Raw genomic sequence first — 18,127 nt, forward strand, 5'->3', positions numbered from 1 at the left:
GCTGACCCGAAGGTCGCGGTATCGAATCCCGGCCTCGGCGTCAGCAATTTCGATGGAGGCAAAATTGCTTGAGGCCCGTGTACTTAGATTAGAACCCCGGGTGGTCAAAATTTCCGGATCCCTCCACTACAGCGTCCCTCATAATTATATCGTGGTTTTGAGATGTTAAAACCCAAGAATTAATTAAAATAAATTATTTCATAACTCTAATTTATATTAGGCATTTTACTGCTTTATGAGATGTGTATGATCTCATTGCATTGTTAGAAAAATGCATGCGGAATCTTCCTTGGGAGTCTTGTTAAAACATCTTCCTTGGGAGTTGTCCAAGAAATGTATAAGGATAGAGTTTCATTGCATGTTGCAGCCTTTCCTAGAACAATGTCAGGTGGCATCGGTGCGGTATCCTTCATCTTCTTTCTAGCGTTCGTCGGCATCTGAAGCGGCCCCATGGAAGACACATCCCATGACCACCTAAACACGTTTGTCATCAAATGTTCGGCAGAAATTTTGGTTGGTTGTAATAGAGAGATAATGAAATCTGTTACCATCCCTGTGCTTTTAACAAAATTTTTAGAAATTTTGCATCTGTAGTTGTATAATAGTAGACTGCACTATGAAAAATTACATGAAGCAATGTCTCTTTTATTGTAATAACAATTTTACGGTTTGATTATGAAACTAGCCTTGAGTAGCATGAGTGGTAATGCATTCTCATCTAGCTTGTGGAAATATGAAGGCATGTTGTGTGTGTGTAAAGTCATGATTCATGTTGGATGTCGGCAAGTATATTTACTAAAGTGAAACTATTAAGAAGTTAAACTGCCAAACTATTCTATGGGGGCTTTATTGTCCTGCAGAAGCTCTGGTTGCTTGGTGTTTATGGCGTACGACAGCTTTTAGTAGCGTGACGGCAGACACTACCAACCTCAGAATGGATCCAGTTAGAGAGAGTAACTAATATAATAATGTAGACAATTGGGGAGAAAATTGAGCAGCCTGAGCCCTTCAGTCGATGGTCTCACGGGTCTTATTCTGCAGATGCATTTCACAACAGTGCCTGTCTCATGCATTATGGAGTCGGTGTAACACAGTTTAAATTTACTTTCCCTCCGTTGCGCGCGGGGAAAAAAAACTGAAATCGGGTATTACGGTCGAGTAGTAGTGCCTCTCCTTTAGCGTGTGAATGAACTTACACGGACCCACCGTGCACGGACGTCACCTTTGCCTTTTTGTAAGAAATGGTCAAAATAGTGTCGTAGACCAGACACTGCCGGCGTCAGCTGCTAGGCATATACACCTTGCGCCACGAACGCGCGCTGGCTAACAGCTGTTAAGAAAAATTAAAGTGTTACAAGTAGCCGTAGGCACTACAAGTTTGAATAAGCCGCGTCTTTGAGAGGACTCGTTAGACGCCTATGCGAAGGCTTGACTCGACCTTGAGTGATTCTCTTTTGTGCTGTTGCTCTAAACCAAGTATTTTAATTAAAGAAAATAACTAAAACATCTTTGCTGAAAAACAAAAATTGAAGAAAATGTTTGGATTTTTTTGTTTCAATTCTAAGGCGCCCCTTCGCTGCAATTTGTTTTATGGTTAGTATTATACTTAGCACCGCAAATTGGACTGGAGTATCGTATGAAACGGCATTTATATTTGTACACTGTTTGTTCAGTTGTAACGCAAAAGCTTATGATATAACATACTTAAAAGATCTGTTATGTTCCATAACACAGTAGTGACTAGAGTCCCGTCTCACGTACTACAGATAAAAAGTTGTCGCTTCCCTTCCTTAACAGTGTTTTAGAAACCTGTATGGCCTGTATGTTTCGGAATTGAGGAAAAGTATTAAGCGCTGCGTTTATTCTTTTTGCTTTCTTTTTCGCAGCATTGACCACCGTCGAAGCGGAGATAATTGAACTCTTTCCCCATGCTGTTCGCGGCGTGTGACACTAGTTGAACGGGACGCAAAAGCTCGACGACCGTCCGCTTGTCATGTCGTCCCAAGATGAGAACTCCGATTCTGTGCTCGAATACATGCCTTCGTTCCCGTCGGGACCGCTGGACAGTTACCGGAAGTTGGCCTCCTTCGATTGGCGAAAGTTGAAAGTGGCCCTGGAGGGCGAAGACATTATACGTTTCAAGGTACGAAGACGCGAGATAGCGGAGAAAGCACGCGCATTTTCGCGCGACATGTGACGCGCAGCTAGTGTCGAGGTGCTACTAAGTTGTCGCAGTTGTCGCGCCTGACTGACTCGTTTGGTAAACTGTTTACTTCTTACTAGCAGTACACGTAACGCGCATAGCAAACAAGGAAAGTTGTCGCTCTGCGACGCATATTCAACGCTGCTAAAAGTGTTGCCTGTCAGTTTCCTCTTGGTTGTTGCTCGGTTGCATGTTGTTATTACGTCAGCGAGTCGCGAATGAAAGTGGCTGTCGCCTGTCGCGTCGCGAATTTAAGCGCAAAGCACCGTAATCCAGGAACATAGGTGTGTGGTTACTGGAAAGAGTACAAACCTACTTCCGACTTGGCCGCGTATTGCTCCGCATTCACGCGGTGAACTTGCGTAAAGTAAATGATCGAAGAAGAACAAGAATTGACAGCGACAGGCCGCTTCTTATCATGCCGCCATTTTTATGATTTGAGAAAAACAGTCATTAAAAAATGACTTTCGCGAAATTGGCCTTGACGTGACTATTCCTGTTCCCCGTTCCTTTAGAGCTTCAGCCTTCGGGTGCAACCATAGATGTTTATGCCGCCGTCCAGGAAATTATTATGTATTCAAAGTGATTGCACGGCCAGATTTGCTTCCTGTATCGTGACTATTCTTCGTGCACTTCAGTTTAAATTCATTCATTCATTTCCTCACGCCTGCCACGTCACATTTACCAGATTTCCAAAACATGCATGTGGAACGTAATCCATATATTCTTACTGGAAGACTTCCTTCGGCATCGTTAACCCAAGCCTTGGCAAATCCCCCAGTGTGGGTATAAGGAAAATGAACAAACAACGGAACTGTCTTATCTTGCTAGACCTCGGCAAGTGCCAACAAGCACGAAACGTGAGGCATCGGAAGCAGTGACGTCCCAGGGACCTAAGTGATTGCGCAGCCAAATTTCCTTCCCATTTCATAATTTTTCTTTGCGCATTTCTATTTAAATATAATTCATTAATTTTCTTACACCTACCACATTACATTTAACAGATTTCGAAGACATACAGGCAAAATATCATTATCTCAGTAATAAATTAGTGTCCCTTCAAATACTGCTAGAATTTTGGCCATCCCCTTCTATGGGTATCCCCGGAATATCGCGGAATCCCCTGCTATGGGTATCTTCCGCAAGAAAGAAAGAACGAAAACAAAAAACTAAACGACCTGTCTGTACTTGATTTGGGTTTTAAGAAATGGGAGATGCAATGGTATCATAACTCAGCAAGTCCTCATTCAAGGTAAGACGGGTCAACAAAGCGACGCTCACAGCGATGCGGAACGTAACACCTGTTCCGCGTTGTAGCATGTGAGCCGCTCAGCATACAACGCCATCACAGCCCATCTGCTTGCCTTCCGCTTAGACATTGTTTCACACATTGAGATGATGTGACTAACCCAACCTTGTTTTGACTTGTCAAAGTACAGCTTTGCTGGTAACATTGTGCAAGTGATTATCACATTCTTAACTTCGGACATTCTTAATTTCCGTAGGCAGTATTGTCTATGGAAATGATGATATCAATTGTGTAGATAATGCAGGATGAATATTTATGCCTATAAATGTTGCTTCATAATGAGCACATGTGTTTACACAAATTTGTACCTAGAACAACTTGGTTACGTATTAGTTAGAAAAGCGTGTGTTGAAAAACGTTAACACTTGAAAGGGCATCTGCATATTTCTTCATTTATTTATTTTATTTATTTATTTACAGTACCTACAGCGCCCGCGTGGGGCATTAGTGTAGGGGGGAGATAACAATTTCGAAATGCAGAAGGGCGACAATCCATTAACACTAAGGTGTACGTAAAAGAAATACAGATACATAATGAAGCATCCAAGGGTGACACGTAATAAACACTGACGTGTGTGGAGATACAGTAGCAAGGAAAACATATTATATATAATAAATACATACGCGCACATACACATATACATATATCCATACATATATGTACACATATACATACATATATACAAACATGTATACACACAGACAGATAAAAGCAGGCGGAGAGGGAGCAAAGCAACACTGTGTATTGAATAGTAATGCTGCGTAGCTTTTATATTGCATTAGAAATATTTTCTATTATATATGCTTGAATTTGTCGCCCACATGTTGCGTGTTTCTCCCCTGGTAATGTACATGGTACATTTCGTCATTACATAATATTTAAAAGCAAGTGTTAAGCATAATATCATAAAACGTTCCTTGGTTTAAATACTCGCTTGGTTTTTTGTTAAGAAAGTTTACTGTAAGAAACTCAAATCTGTCTAAAACCAAACCTTTGTTCAAATGCAGGCTCAGTGGTTTCCTTGAACTTTTGTTACTTTTGATTTGCTTACTTTTATGAGAGATTAACTGAAAAATTGCAATCACTTTGTTTTTCAGTTTTGTCTGAAATGAAACTAATGCAACGTGCCCTTTGCTTTCAGCGAGACTTAGAATCTGATCTTTTTTATATAGCAATAATGTTATGCACATTTATTGCACACGATGACTTACTTGCTTCAGTGAGCAGCCAATTAAGCCAGCTCAGCCACTTATCATGATGACTCATCACAACCATTAATTGCATTACAACATAGCTTATTTCATCACAGGTTGCCCATACTTTATGTGAGGCCTGAAGAAACGTTTCCTTGTTGGAATGTTGGCCTTGCAATGAAGCTTTCCTTGTGCGTGCCCTTCTCATCAATTCAAGGCTCTGCCTTCTGAAGACCCTTCATCATATTTTGACATATTTAATCTATTTCGTTATTTCTCTTCATGTTAGATGCATCTAGAGGCATTTATAGACTGATTTTTTTTTTCATCGAGAGCTGTAAAAAGGAAGAGAGGTTAATTCTATTTTGGCCAGTTTCGCTACCCTAAATGGGGGTGGAGGGTAGTGAAAGAGGGTTCCCAATGAACAACACATGCTACGCAAGGTGCCAAGTATCAACACCTGGCCACTTTCATGTATTGTAGAAGAGCTTGTGTCTTTCTTGGCTGATCAGCTGTAAGGCCAGTCTTAGAGAACCTTTGCTTGGGTAGAAAACAGATCAGTTAGTCTGCTCAAGGAATGCTGGAGAGTCTAACGTCATTTATCAAAGCTGAAACACAGGAAAATAAAGGTTATGGCTAAGTGCAAATTTGAATAAAAAAGTGCAAAAGGTTGTTTATTAGAGAAAGGCCCTTGACAGAGAGATAAGATGGAATAGTGTGCACATGCTTGATTCTAATTTGTGGGGGTCCATAACTACTGCAGTTAAACTTTGCGACTCGCGTCTTTGCACTCAGGCCAAGGTGTTCAAGACTCTGGAGAATGACCCGCTGTTTTCGCGCCAGCCTTTTGATGACATCACCTTGGAAGAGCACCGTCACCTGTGCTTCCGGCGGATGAAGCGCATCTTTGAGTACCAATTCTACTCTCAGGAGGAGTTCTTCCAGAATCCGTTCCTTTCATCTGCGTGCAATAACTGCATCGGTGCCTACGACTGGTCGCTCTCCATCAAGAAAGTCCTCTGCTTTGATGTAAGCGTGCATCTTTTTTTCTTTTCTGTTCTGTGTTTCGCATTCGATGCTTATAGTTCATGATATGAAATTAGCTTAAGGTCTGTTTTTCTATTCAGTGCCATCGGAAAGTTGTATTTTTATATCTCATGACTGATATTTTCACATGAACTCCATGAAGGGACACTAAAGAGAAAAACTATTGTTCTCGTATTAGTAAATTACTCCTTCATGATACCAAAAACACCGTGCTTGCCGCGGGAACACGCTGGGTAAGCCAGAAAATGCACAAAAATAAAATGTGGGTGGCGCCGCCATACTGAAGTTCTTGCACCAGTTGCCGTGACGTCATCAATTTTGATGGCGTCTACTAGGGCCTATGTAGTTTCTATTTGGTAAAAATGAAGTACACTGTCTTTTGAGGGAGCTAAAGACTTGACATACCAAGTTTCATGAAACTTTATTGAGCCAATGTAGCTAAAATAGAAAAAAAGACACTTTGAAATCCCTGACATCACCAATCGGAGGTTTCATCGGGAAATTTAAAAGTGATACTTTTCACATAGATTTCCTCCTGTATTAATAAACCTATGGTGGTGACATAACACCAGAGCTTCCAGAGTGTGATTTTACAGTCCAAGCTAATGTATTGTTTCACTTTAGTGTTCCTTTAAAGGGCCCCCAAACCACCTAGGGGTCGAAATTTAGTTGTGGTGTTGCAGTTGTGCGCAAGTCTACAACGAACATGTAGGCGTGAGAATTTTTTGAAATGGTGCTGTAATAGTGGAGTCACACGCATTTGATGATACAAAAAAGGTCCTCGCAGATTTCACTCTTTCTTTCGCTATGCTTCATTTGTTGGTTCGTCTCTCCTCCTGTCCGAGTGCTCCAACTCACCGTGCGAGGAAGAATAGTGGCGATTCACACATACCTGCGAGTGGACAAACCTGTATTGTAGATGACGAGCAGATGAAAATGTTGACGTCATGGCGAACACTGACGGGCTGAACACTGCCGAAAGGCCCGGAGAGGAGGAGGGATTATTTCTTGGAATTTGTGGGGCGCCTGCAGCTTGTAGCGCTGCCGTGTTTGGCATTGTTGATTATAACGGCATTCTGAACTTGATGAGCGCATTTACTTGAAATGTTAAAAAAATTAGTGGAAGTGGTTTAAGGGCCCTATAAGGGCTTTTGTACATGCGTGAATCGTGAGCTTTTGAAAAAAGAAATGACTGCAGCTACTTTGCTATAAGATGGGTTATGATTCTGCAAGGTCATTCCAGTCTCGTGTTTACTTTTTCTTTTCTTTTGCTAGATGTTCATTGGAGCTGTGAGGGGACTAGGAACAAAGAGGCACATGCGGATATTTGACGAAATATTGAAGTTCGAGGTAAGCCCTTGGAACTACTTATTGGCCCCGTTGGTTCGAGTTTAGTTCTTGTAACACTTTTGTATGGTCTTTTACCTGCTAGGCAGCTGGATGTTTTGCACTGACTGAGCTCAGCCATGGGACAAATACAAGAGCCATGCGGACAGAAGCAGTGTACGACCCAAGTACTCAGGCAAGTGACAACACCTCACGTTTTCTTTCGTTTTGGAGGCAATAAGCAGTACAGTCAAACCGTGCTCAAATGGAGGTGTATTTAAGCAAAGGCGTGTTCATTACATTTATGTGATATTCATTATAAGCATAGACATACTGCAGAGGATGAGTAACATTTCAGATTTTGTTTTTTTGTATCCACGTTTTCTACATCAAGGTGCAAGGTAATAATTACCCCGCTGATGACACTACTTTGTTGTGTTCCGTTGTTCTACAGTTGTCTTGGTCATTTTGTATAGTTCTGGCCTTTCATTCAGGATTCTGTGTTTATCTGTGACCTTGCAGTATAGTTTATAAGGGCCGAATGTTCCATACAATTGAACACTTAAAGCTTTAGTCGTCTCAAAGCATAGCTTTGGGAAGCAAAGCTTTTCATTGATTCTTTTGCTGAGTGTTCCTTTCAGCGTGTAATTCACTGTCAACATTATCTATCAACAAACATTTCATTGGGCTCATCAAGCAATGTTCTGTATATTGATGAGCTTGTAGTAGAAGGCCACAGGAAAGCCAGATGCTTTGGTTGGAGGAGCGAGCACATAGTGTATTAATGACCTGTTGAGTTGCCCGACATATAGAGAGACTCAGAGAAATAGATAAAGGCCTGAAGCCTTTGACTGACAGCATTCTCATCGAGGATGCTGACAAGGCATCCTAAAACAATAAAGGCAAATGCTGTCGCACGGTATTGTGGCATCCTATTCCTCAGACTGTTGGCATTTGTTTCATGAAAAAGTTGAGACTTTAGGATGAAATGTGCGATTGACAACCTTGCTCTCTTTTCTTGATTCTCCCCTCACTGATTTCGTTGGTAGAAAGATGCTACACTGATTGCATTGTTGTGTTGCATTGACATGCATGTGGTAACTTAATGTGGTCGGGTTCCTTTTTTCCACTTTTCTAAGTGTGCGGAAAATTACCAACTTGTGTTTTAAGAAACCTATATTGGAATGCAGTGGAATTTTTTGATGAACACTTAACAACCTTCGCACTGTTGCTACAGTCGCTGAAATTTTAGGAGCGCTGTGTGGGTAATTAAAAAATTGCATTGTGATCTCCCTCACAATCACATCTTTTATCAGAGTTCATGCACCAGGACATGCCAGAAGTACAACAAAAGATGGAGGTGAGAATGTTTGAGGTCCGTGTTAGGGTTAGGTGCGCGTTAAAGAACCCCAGGTAGTTGAAATTTCCGGAGCCCTCCACTCCATGATAATCCATCATGGTTTCATGATAATCATATCAAAACCATGATAATCATATCATGGTTCTGGGACTTTAAACCACAGATATTATTATAAGTATGACAAAGGTTTCCTAGCATTCCAAACCTTAACCTTTAGTAAAGCGATGCATGTAGTGCTTCAGAAGTGCTCTAGTCACCCACCTGGTCTTTACTACAGTGTTGCGCTGTTCTGCAATTTTTGTTCTGTACATTCGGTATGAAGTCTTAAAGGGACACTAAAGGCAAATAACAATTTACGTCGTAGTGAAATCTCAGTGTATGACATCGTCTAAAACGTCAATATTATCAACAGCAGTGCCCTACTTACCGAGAAATTAAGCTAAATCTATCACACAATGAGCGCCACGAGCGGCACATTTTGGAATTGATCCCGATGACGTGAGAGAGTTCGACTACAATTAATCACTCGTAATCAAACTAGCTGCAATAAAAAAGAACATTCCGTGCATCAAGAGACGTGATAAAATGCTGCTTGTTCGTTTCTGTTTGATTCATAGGAAAAAGAACCTCTTTGGCGTTGCCATGGGGAATGGCGCCCGTGGTTCAAAGGTTCTGTTTTCGTCGAACTGCGCTTCGCCCGGCACCCTGCTTCGCTCACGCGGTCGCATCTCAGTGGTAGTTTCGGTATCGCGTACTGCGGCATGTGTTTTGCGCGCTCGTGAAAGTCGCTCTGACAGAAAGTTCGACAAAATGCCGCATGCATGTGATGTTGCCGGATGCCCGAATGGCGCACGCCGCGCAGTAAAGGCGGGCAACGTTGAGCACGGCAGCAGTGACGTGAGAAACACCGCTTTCAGGCAGGTGATTTGGATTGCGCTAACACGATGCGGACCACTGAAACATGATTTTATTTCAAAATAAGCGCTTCCGTGGCACAAAAGTAGCACTACGAGGTTTCTGAACCGTTATTTCAACAATCAACGTCGACTTAATATTTGCCTTTAGTGTCCCTTTAACATTCAACAGACCTGCTTGGCTGCTGTTTTTTAAATAAAATAGGTATATTTGTAGCTGGCACATCATTTCTGTATGAAGTGGCGAAAAATCCTTGGAACAGGGGCTGTTGCTGGAGCCGACATTTCGACAAGCAGACTTGTCTTTGTCAAAGCAGTAAGGACACATCTGCTTGTCGAAATGTTGGCCCCAGCAACACCCCCTGTTCAAGGATTTTTTATCTCCTATCTACAGTCTTCATCTTCAAGCTGCCATCTTCCCATAAACATCTTCCTGATTTGTCTTTTCTGTATGCGGCATAAGGCATCTTCAAATAGCTCGAGATACTATTGCAATTAAAAAAAAGAAAGCCTGGACTTCTGAGTTTCATGTCTGGCCTCTTTTCTTCACGCAGGAGTTTGTCCTGAACACTCCCGACATTGAAGCCATCAAGGTCTGGTCCGGAAACATGGGCCAGACGGCTACGGATGCCATAGTATTCGCTCAGTTGCTGACAGCTGATAGGAAGAACCGGGGCCTCCACGCCTTCATTGTTCCCATCAGAAACCGCAAGACACTGCTTCCGTTCCCCGGTGTCCTCGTGGGTGACATGGGTCCCAAGCTGGGCCTCAATGGCATCGACAATGGGTGAGCGGCATTCTTTGCTAAGAGCCACGCTTTCCACAAAGTGATCCACTTCTCTGTTGCAAAGAAAACATGTCGTGTGGGAACTAGTTTCTCAAGATATTGACAGCGCGAAAAAATAAATGAGGGGACACACACATAGTGTTTGTGCCCTCGCTTCATCCATTTATTTTTTCACGCTGTCCATATCTTGTGCAGTGGAGTACCAACTAATCCAAACCTTCACGTTAACAGATTTCTGTCTTTGTCAGGAGACAAGTGACGTCAACGTGCTCCCCTTTTCCTCCCCTTGGGTGTAGGGGACGTTCTGATCTTGAGGGAGCTCCCCGGTGTTCCAGTTGTCTGTTAGATTCATTTCGACAGGTGTCCCAGGTAGCATGCAAAAAGCTTTAGAAAAAGCTGAAGCTTTCTGTTCAGAAGACAAAACAAGCTGTATGTTGTTGGCCACTTTCTCAAGTATACTTTTGTACACATTAAGTAGTCTGTAGTGACTAGCCAAACTACCTTAACATGTTAGCGATGAGTTTTATAGCCAAACTGATTCTAGTCACAAAAATCTTAATTACTGATAAAGAGCAACACGAAACGGCACATTTTGGATGTGCATAAGCATTATCGTTGACTTAGCTCAGCTGTTGTACAGCTGGCAAATGAACATGCCAGTTCCCCATTATCGCACAGATTGCACACTTTCATAAACGGTGAATAAAGTATGAATAACTTAGCACTGTTTGTGGGTCGTGTGTTGCCATGGCAATCCACCAAGGGGCCATCAATATTGATATCGAACATGGGCATCAGCAGAATATTGTTTTGGGGTTTGCAAACCCATGTTTCATTAAGGCGCTGCAGTGGGTGCAAGTTTCGCTTTTTCACCACCTTGCCGACTCCCACTATAGCAAACCCATTGATTGTGCACTAAAATGATTACATTTGCATATATATATATTTCACATAGACTGTATTGCAATTTTCCTGCATCTTTTGAATATTGACAGGCTTGCTCATCTAGGTATGTTCATGTAGGATACAGTCTCTTTGTCACAAGGTTAGCTGCATATGCTGGAGCTCATGCCTGTGATGCAATGGCACAATGTTAAGCCTCTCTAGCAGTAATCAAAGGAACTATTTGTGGCGGTAACTGAAGCAAGTATAATTTATGTCTGTGTAGGTTTCTGTCTTTTCACGACTATCGGATACCTCGAGAAAACCTGCTGAACAGGACTGCGGACGTGACACCCGAGGGGGAATACGTCACACCACTGAAGGTAGGAAGCTTGAAAGTCTGCTGCCATAAATTTTTGTTTTTGCTTAACACTATTCTCAGTGCTGAAGGGCTATCAATTATGTCTGCATGAAAAGTCTTGTGGTGTACCAAGCAGCAAATCATTAGTTTGAACTAGCAAGTAAGGTATTCAGTGTGTACAGCTTAAAACTGACAATACCAAAACAACTATACTTCGACCTTGGCGTAATCATGTGATAATAATGGTTATGTTTTGCATGGATGCACTATAGGCACTCTAAGGGAAAGAGCTTATTAACTTATAGTTGGATACATAAGTCCGGAGATGGCCTGCCCAGATGACCGGAGCACGGCAGCCAATCGCCTCCACGACAAAAGAAATAGTCCTGCTCATGACGTCAGCCTGGAGTTCGCGCTCACTGGCTTGTGTGCATCCGCCTTTGAGGAGAAAATGCCGCAGACTTCTAAAGTTATATTTGACTATAGTATTCATGTTTTATTCTCATAAATATGGTTTTAAAAAAATAACATTTCAAGGAGTGCATATATATGCAGAAAGTCTGATAGCCAGGTGATTGATTGAGAAATGTCCTCTTAATGTGTGCATTATACAAATACGAATGTACAGTATGGCATTAACACGGCATGACAGCTTTCATGTCACATGCCATTTCATATTGATGATCTTACCACCTCACAAGCATATCATCATTGAAAAGTTTACGATGTACTAGAACAGAAATTGCCACTTTTGTTTATTTTGTTATTTATTTAACTTTGGAAATCTTCCTTAACCCTTTCCGGTCTGTTGTCAGGCCCTGCAACGCAACACAGCTGCAAAGGTCTGCGGTCAGGCACTGCTGGACAGGATCTTTCGCGGTTGATTCACTTGCATGTTTTCTCACTAGTACATTATGTGCCATTTATAAAAGAGTAAGTAAACCTCTTTTACTTGAGTGTTCAGTCTTTTAGTTTCAGACCCGAACGGACGGAAGGTGGGAAAAATTGTTGGACCACAAAGGGTCAAGTCATAATCGACGCTTCTCTGAACAGTTTAGACTAGTGTGGTAATGGTATATTGAAGCACTGAGTATTTCCATCTTGCAAGATTTGGAAGCCACATAGCACGTATTCAGTTTTCCTTTTCTGACGGGTACTATTTATTCCATTGCTCGGCACCCTTGTTTTGCGATATTATGAGCAATACATGCCATTCATCTTCCATACTGATTACATGCATATGTACTGATTTTGCATGGTCAGGATCCAAAAAAGAGGTTTGGAATGACCCTGGGCTCCCTGTCTATGGGACGTGTCGCCATCGTGGGCATCTGCACCACAAACCTTATCAAGAGCATCGTTATCTCCACCCGGTACTCGGCAGTACGTCGCCAGTTTGGTCCCGAAAACCAGGAAGAGTGGCCTGTCATCGAGTACCAGCTGCAGGTACGTTCTGGTGTCGCATAGAAAATTATCAGGATCGTGAAAGCGCTCAGTTTAGCTCCCAACTGCACACATGTGCAGATGAGGAACAGAACACACAGTGTTATGTAAGGCTTTGTTTGTACACTGCTTTGTATGCCAGTGGATCCTTTAAGGGGTCATGAACTGCCCCTCGGGCCTGGTGAGAAAACAAATCCTGTGGATAGCAGACACTGCTATGACCATCTCAGCCAAATCTTGCAGTCGTGCAGCAAAGAGAGCTTACAAATGGAGCGCGAAGTTATTTTCTCAAGCGCCCTCTTTTCATACAGAGGCCTGTGCTCGCTCTCTTTGGATCCGCCGGGGCCTGCTGTTTGACATTGAGCAGCAGATGCTGTTGCCCTATACTGGACATAAATCAAGTGTGGCATTTGTATCAAATGCGCTTCTTGCCACAGGGGGCTGCCATGTGCCGGCGCAGTGCTTCATAGCCTGCTAACATTACGCAGTGAGCCACACTTGCCCACAAAAATAACAGGAGAAAGCAGTTGCGCTTCCTCACACGTGCTCAAGGTCATGACGTGCACAGATTTCACTTCTTTCCCCCATTCCTCCCTGCTTAGCTTCCAGCGCGCTTGTTGCAACAAGAAAAGAGAGAAAGCACTTAAAGTGTGCAACCAACCCATGTAGCATTGCTCGTTCTTGACGGATTCAAGAAATTTTTGCGGCAATCGATTCGTGAGGCAATAAACTTCGATACTGAGGTCATTTGATGATCACTTGAAAAAGTGGCTCAGAACCCCTTTAACCTTTTCACTGCCGGGTTTTTTTGACACCACTGCACTCTCCATGCTGGGTTTCTTTTTTTTCTGCTTGTTATGCGGAAACTTCCTGTTAGCAGTACAGTAGGATGCTGTCAAGGACATGTCAATATTTTTATAGGTGATTATCTCATAAAAATAACAGTAGCACTCTTTACAAGCAATAAATTAACAATATAATTAATTTTCAGAGATAATAAATTTTAAATAATTACCCAATATTCAATCACTGAGACGCTAGTTATCCATTTTATTTAGAATCTGAATTGATCAAGAGATCCTAAATTTCTTCTTCTGTCAGATAGCGTGCAGACGTGGCATGCTCACTCGCCATGGCTGCGCTGCTGAGACGCTGGCAAAGAGACGCGAGCCTATGCTGATTACTAGGAGGTATATTTGTTTATATGTTTTCTCCATAGAAGGCAGGACACACCCGTATTATCTCTTTTTACAAGAGGTGTCTCACAAGTGGCAGGAAGTGATTTGAAAAGGCAAAACTAGCATTCTCGGGATTGGCAGTGAAAGGGTTAAGGAGGTGTTGTGTAGGCTTACTTACCAGTTGTGCTCACTTGTTTTCTATTTCTCTCTCTCTTTCAGCAATGGCGGCTGATCCCGTTCCTCGCAGCGGCTCACGTGATGAATTACTACTCAGCCGCCCTGTATCGAGAGTTTGTTAGCTTCCACATAGCGGTCCTTTTTGGAGACAAGTCTCCCGAAGTGGTAAGTTTGGTGAACATTCGTTTTCCTTTTGTGGTAGTACAAAACTGGGCCGGTAGTAGTAGCCAGCTTGTGAATAACGTAAGGAACAATGTCTACTTAGGCTTATCTAACAACTCCATGTTGTTACGTTCTGTAGCATTTGCAGTAAGGTCACCAGTTGGTAGTCGGTGCATCTGTATCCTCTTGCCCATCTGGTCACTCATGCTGTTTGAATCGCTTCTGTGTACTCGCTATGGTGGCTTTGATGTTCTGTTGCTGAGCAAAGCTTTGCAAAATTGTATGGGGTTGTATTACAATGTATTTAGAATTAAAGGATGATTATTCCCCATTAACAGCCATTCGTTGGTTTATTTTTGACCCTGTGGCATCATTGTGAAGAGATGGAGGAAGTGCTGCTGTGGTCTGCCATGTCATCTGCAGTGTCTTACGGAATGACATTCCAGGAACTAGTTCCTTTTTGGAGGAACGGAGGAACGCCACCGTTCCGTTAAGGATTGGAGGAACTGTAACAGTAGCTCGTTATATTTTTGAAGAAACGGCAGAGGGAATGGCGTCCCTTCTGTAAACATTCCAAGGTATTGAACAGACGCACGCACGCAGAACATCATGCAGAGCAGGGCGGATGGCGCGATAAACTACCTCTCACTCGTCACCTGAGTATGCCGCATCCTGGTTTCACCGCAAGGGTGCCCGCCGGGGGCACAGCAGAGCTGCTCTAGGGCTGGGCCGGATGACAGATGAGTGCTGAGGGTTGTCACATTCCAGTTCCCAGATACACCCATAGATGGCGTAACTGCCTTGGTCGCGGACGAAGTGTTAACCGCACAGTGAAAACAAGGAAATGCGGCTCGAGCAAACAGAAACATGTGGTCTGTGTGTGGTAGACTCAAACAAAAGAGCTTGTGCTGATTGTGTTGTAAGAGTAGTAATGCGACGGGGATTGTGGTGGTAGACACTCGCCCGAGATCACGAAACATCACAGAAAATCAAAGAAAAGGACAAGAGAAACACATATTAACCGCAGCTTTGCTGCTTCTGCAGATTTCACACTGGTCGGAACTGAGGTAATCTTTTTTTCTTTTTTTCATTTTGTCTGAACCAGTCTAGACAGCAAACAAGGGCCGTTTTTGAGTCTGGACACGCCGTGCTGAATGTTTACTTGAAATTTTGAACCTCATTGTAAGCCAGATGCCAGGAAAGGTGACGCTTTTTTTTAATTTGATTTGCGACAGTTTGTTCGGCCAACTCACGAGTTGCGTTCTCCTTTTTAATGGGGGGGGGGGAGGAGGAGGAGGAGGAGGAGCTCTGTATCTGGACGGTTCTGCTACGTGTCCGCATGACCTCGTTGTTGGCATCAGGCAGGGCTCTCAAACAGGCGCCCGCGGGCTGCATGCGGCTTGCAATTAGTAATGCTTTGTTTGGGTAAGCTACTGAGACAGGACTGGTCTCAAATGTTTTTTCCTTCGTGAGGCATCCAATTTGGTCACCATGCGTGTTTAAGCATAACCGCAGAACAAAATATATATATTTCACAATAGGCGTCCAGATTGAGTCATTCTGGAAATCAGTATCGATATGGTTCTCGTATTCTCACAGCAGATCGTTTTCGGAAATTATCCATATATGGATATATGTATCTGAGTGTAATGGGAACGAGTTCTTTTCGCATTAAAGGAACTTGTAACGGGAACTCGTTTCAAATTTGGGAAGGAACGAGGAATGAGCTTCCATTCCTGTTTTAGAGGAACGTGTACAACACTGGTCATCTGCTCATTAATAATGGCATTGTGGAAATGGGATGTTTAGGTAATGTTACATGTTAATTGAATTGCTAAATTTTGCTAAACAAACAAAGTATTCATTGGTGTCTGTGTTTATACTGACTCTATTAGTAGCGAAATTTGCAGCAGGCAAACTAATCACATATGTGGTATAGAGGTTGAAATATGAAAAAAAGGAGTAGTATGCAAAAAGGCAAATAGTATGAACATGAAGACATTCACAACTTTTAAATTCTGTCATGCATCCATGTGCCATTATCACCTCGGAAGGCCTTAACGCCACTTGAAGGGAAGCATGAAAGCGACAAGCCGATAGCATTAGCGTTTTGTTGTGCACTGAGTTTGAAGCACTATTGAGTGTTCTGGTTACCACCGCGCTTATTCTGTGACTGTACTTTTCTGCATGTGAACTTGTGGTTGTGTATTCGACTCCCAAACACAGCGGCAGCATTTCAGTAAAAACTGATTGTGAGAACATTCATGGGATCATATTTATGCAAAAAAAAAATCTCACTAGTTGCCATGAATTGGAGTTGCCCATTACAGCATCTCTCATAGCTGCAAAGCTCCTTAGGGACATTGATCCCTTTCATGCCTTGCTGTTAGTGCTGAATTCCAACCAAAAATGGCCAAATTTGTTTATTGTGGACTGTTCTCACTAACTTCTTTTGATTACTTTGTACAAAAAAAACTCACTCCTCTCTTCACTGCCTACCAGAGTGTGTACTGCAATCTACTAGAGCATAGCAGAACATTGAGATCAAGCCAGCTCATTGGTGGCAATGCGAGAAAAGGTAAAGTCCTGCCAACGTGCTGGGCTTGTCCTTGGTTGTCTTTTAGCAGGAACACTTGGAAGGGGTCAAACGCTAAGAATCCGTGAATCAGTCAGTAAATCAAGCGACATTTTAATTGTTTCTTTTTTGCTTTCCGGTGCCACGCAGTCCGAACAAGGCGTGGAGTTGCACATCTTGTCATGTGCTGCCAAGTGTAAAGCCGGCTGGCTGGCCAGGGACGCAATACAGGAGAGCCGCGAGGCCTGTGGTGGCCATGGCTACCTCAAAGGTACTGTCTTATCTGCTTTGTCAATACAATTCATGCAGACATTTGGTGCCGTATTTGGCAATAGCCTCAGAATTTAATATGAACTCTACACATGAAACCGTACTTGGTACAGTCAAACCTCGTTAATACGTACCCGCTTTAAACGTACTAACGGTTAAAACGTAGTTGTGACGAATCCCCGACCGAGTCCCATAGAGCTCAATGCATTCGCTGACCGCATAAGCCGTAGTGGTTCGCCCTGTGCCTACCGGTTAGTGCGTACCCTGCGTACCGCAACAACTTTTTGTGCCATAAAATTTTACTGCGCCGCTCAACTTCCCGACGCCAGAATGTGCCGCCAAAGGTCTTCCGCCTTTTTGAGAAGTGCGCAGACCAGTCGATCCCCGATTCCGACTTCCGCGCGATTGCGTCGACGCCTTTGCGGGTAAGCATCGGGAAAGAACGAAGGCGAGGTGGCGGCCACCGACGAACGCGCCGACATGACTTATCGCCGACAACCTTATCACAATAAGTATCTTCAGCTATCTGCTTGGGCACGCGTGCGGCGCAGCGCTACTTTTTAAGCCTACTGCACGCTTTTATTAGGCGACAACCTGAACGCGCTGGGCCGCCGATCGCTGACGCTTCGTTGTGCGCGGCCATCTTCAAGGCTGAAGTTGAATTGATGGCGCAAATGCTCGGGCAGGATCGAAGAACTTCAGCCATGTACCAACTAGCCCGACAGCAAACGCTACTAAGCCGTCATCAGGCGCGCACCGCTTTGTAGAAGCGAAAGCAGATCGCTGTTGCGTAGTTAGCGTTGCGGGTCGCGGGCGCCGAGAAACCTCGCTGCATTAACGCTATCACACTAAACGCACGTGTACGATACAGCAAGCGTAGCGCGGTTGTAACCATACTGCACGCTTTTATTAGGCGACCACCCAACGCACCTCCGTCCG

At 43.3% G+C, this 18,127-nt stretch overlaps 1 protein-coding gene across 1 annotated transcript in view; it reads left to right on the forward strand.

Moving 5' to 3' along the window:
* Positions 1-1,790: 1,790 nt before the first annotated feature.
* The window catches only part of LOC119389701 (peroxisomal acyl-coenzyme A oxidase 3), a 34,105-nt gene continuing 17,768 nt past the window's right edge, over positions 1,791-18,127 (forward strand). The window contains exons 1-9 of the mRNA XM_037657066.2: positions 1,791-2,143; positions 5,502-5,735; positions 7,029-7,103; positions 7,186-7,275; positions 9,908-10,140; positions 11,309-11,405; positions 12,647-12,829; positions 14,224-14,346; positions 17,069-17,189. Coding sequence (XP_037512994.1) covers positions 1,994-2,143; positions 5,502-5,735; positions 7,029-7,103; positions 7,186-7,275; positions 9,908-10,140; positions 11,309-11,405; positions 12,647-12,829; positions 14,224-14,346; positions 17,069-17,189 — 1,306 coding nt within the window. The 5' untranslated portion in view covers positions 1,791-1,993. The remainder of the gene's footprint in view (positions 2,144-5,501; positions 5,736-7,028; positions 7,104-7,185; positions 7,276-9,907; positions 10,141-11,308; positions 11,406-12,646; positions 12,830-14,223; positions 14,347-17,068; positions 17,190-18,127) is intronic.

This window comes from Rhipicephalus sanguineus, chromosome 4, assembly GCF_013339695.2.
Source record: "Rhipicephalus sanguineus isolate Rsan-2018 chromosome 4, BIME_Rsan_1.4, whole genome shotgun sequence".
In the NCBI taxonomy this organism is placed as follows: Eukaryota; Metazoa; Arthropoda; class Arachnida; order Ixodida; family Ixodidae; genus Rhipicephalus; species Rhipicephalus sanguineus.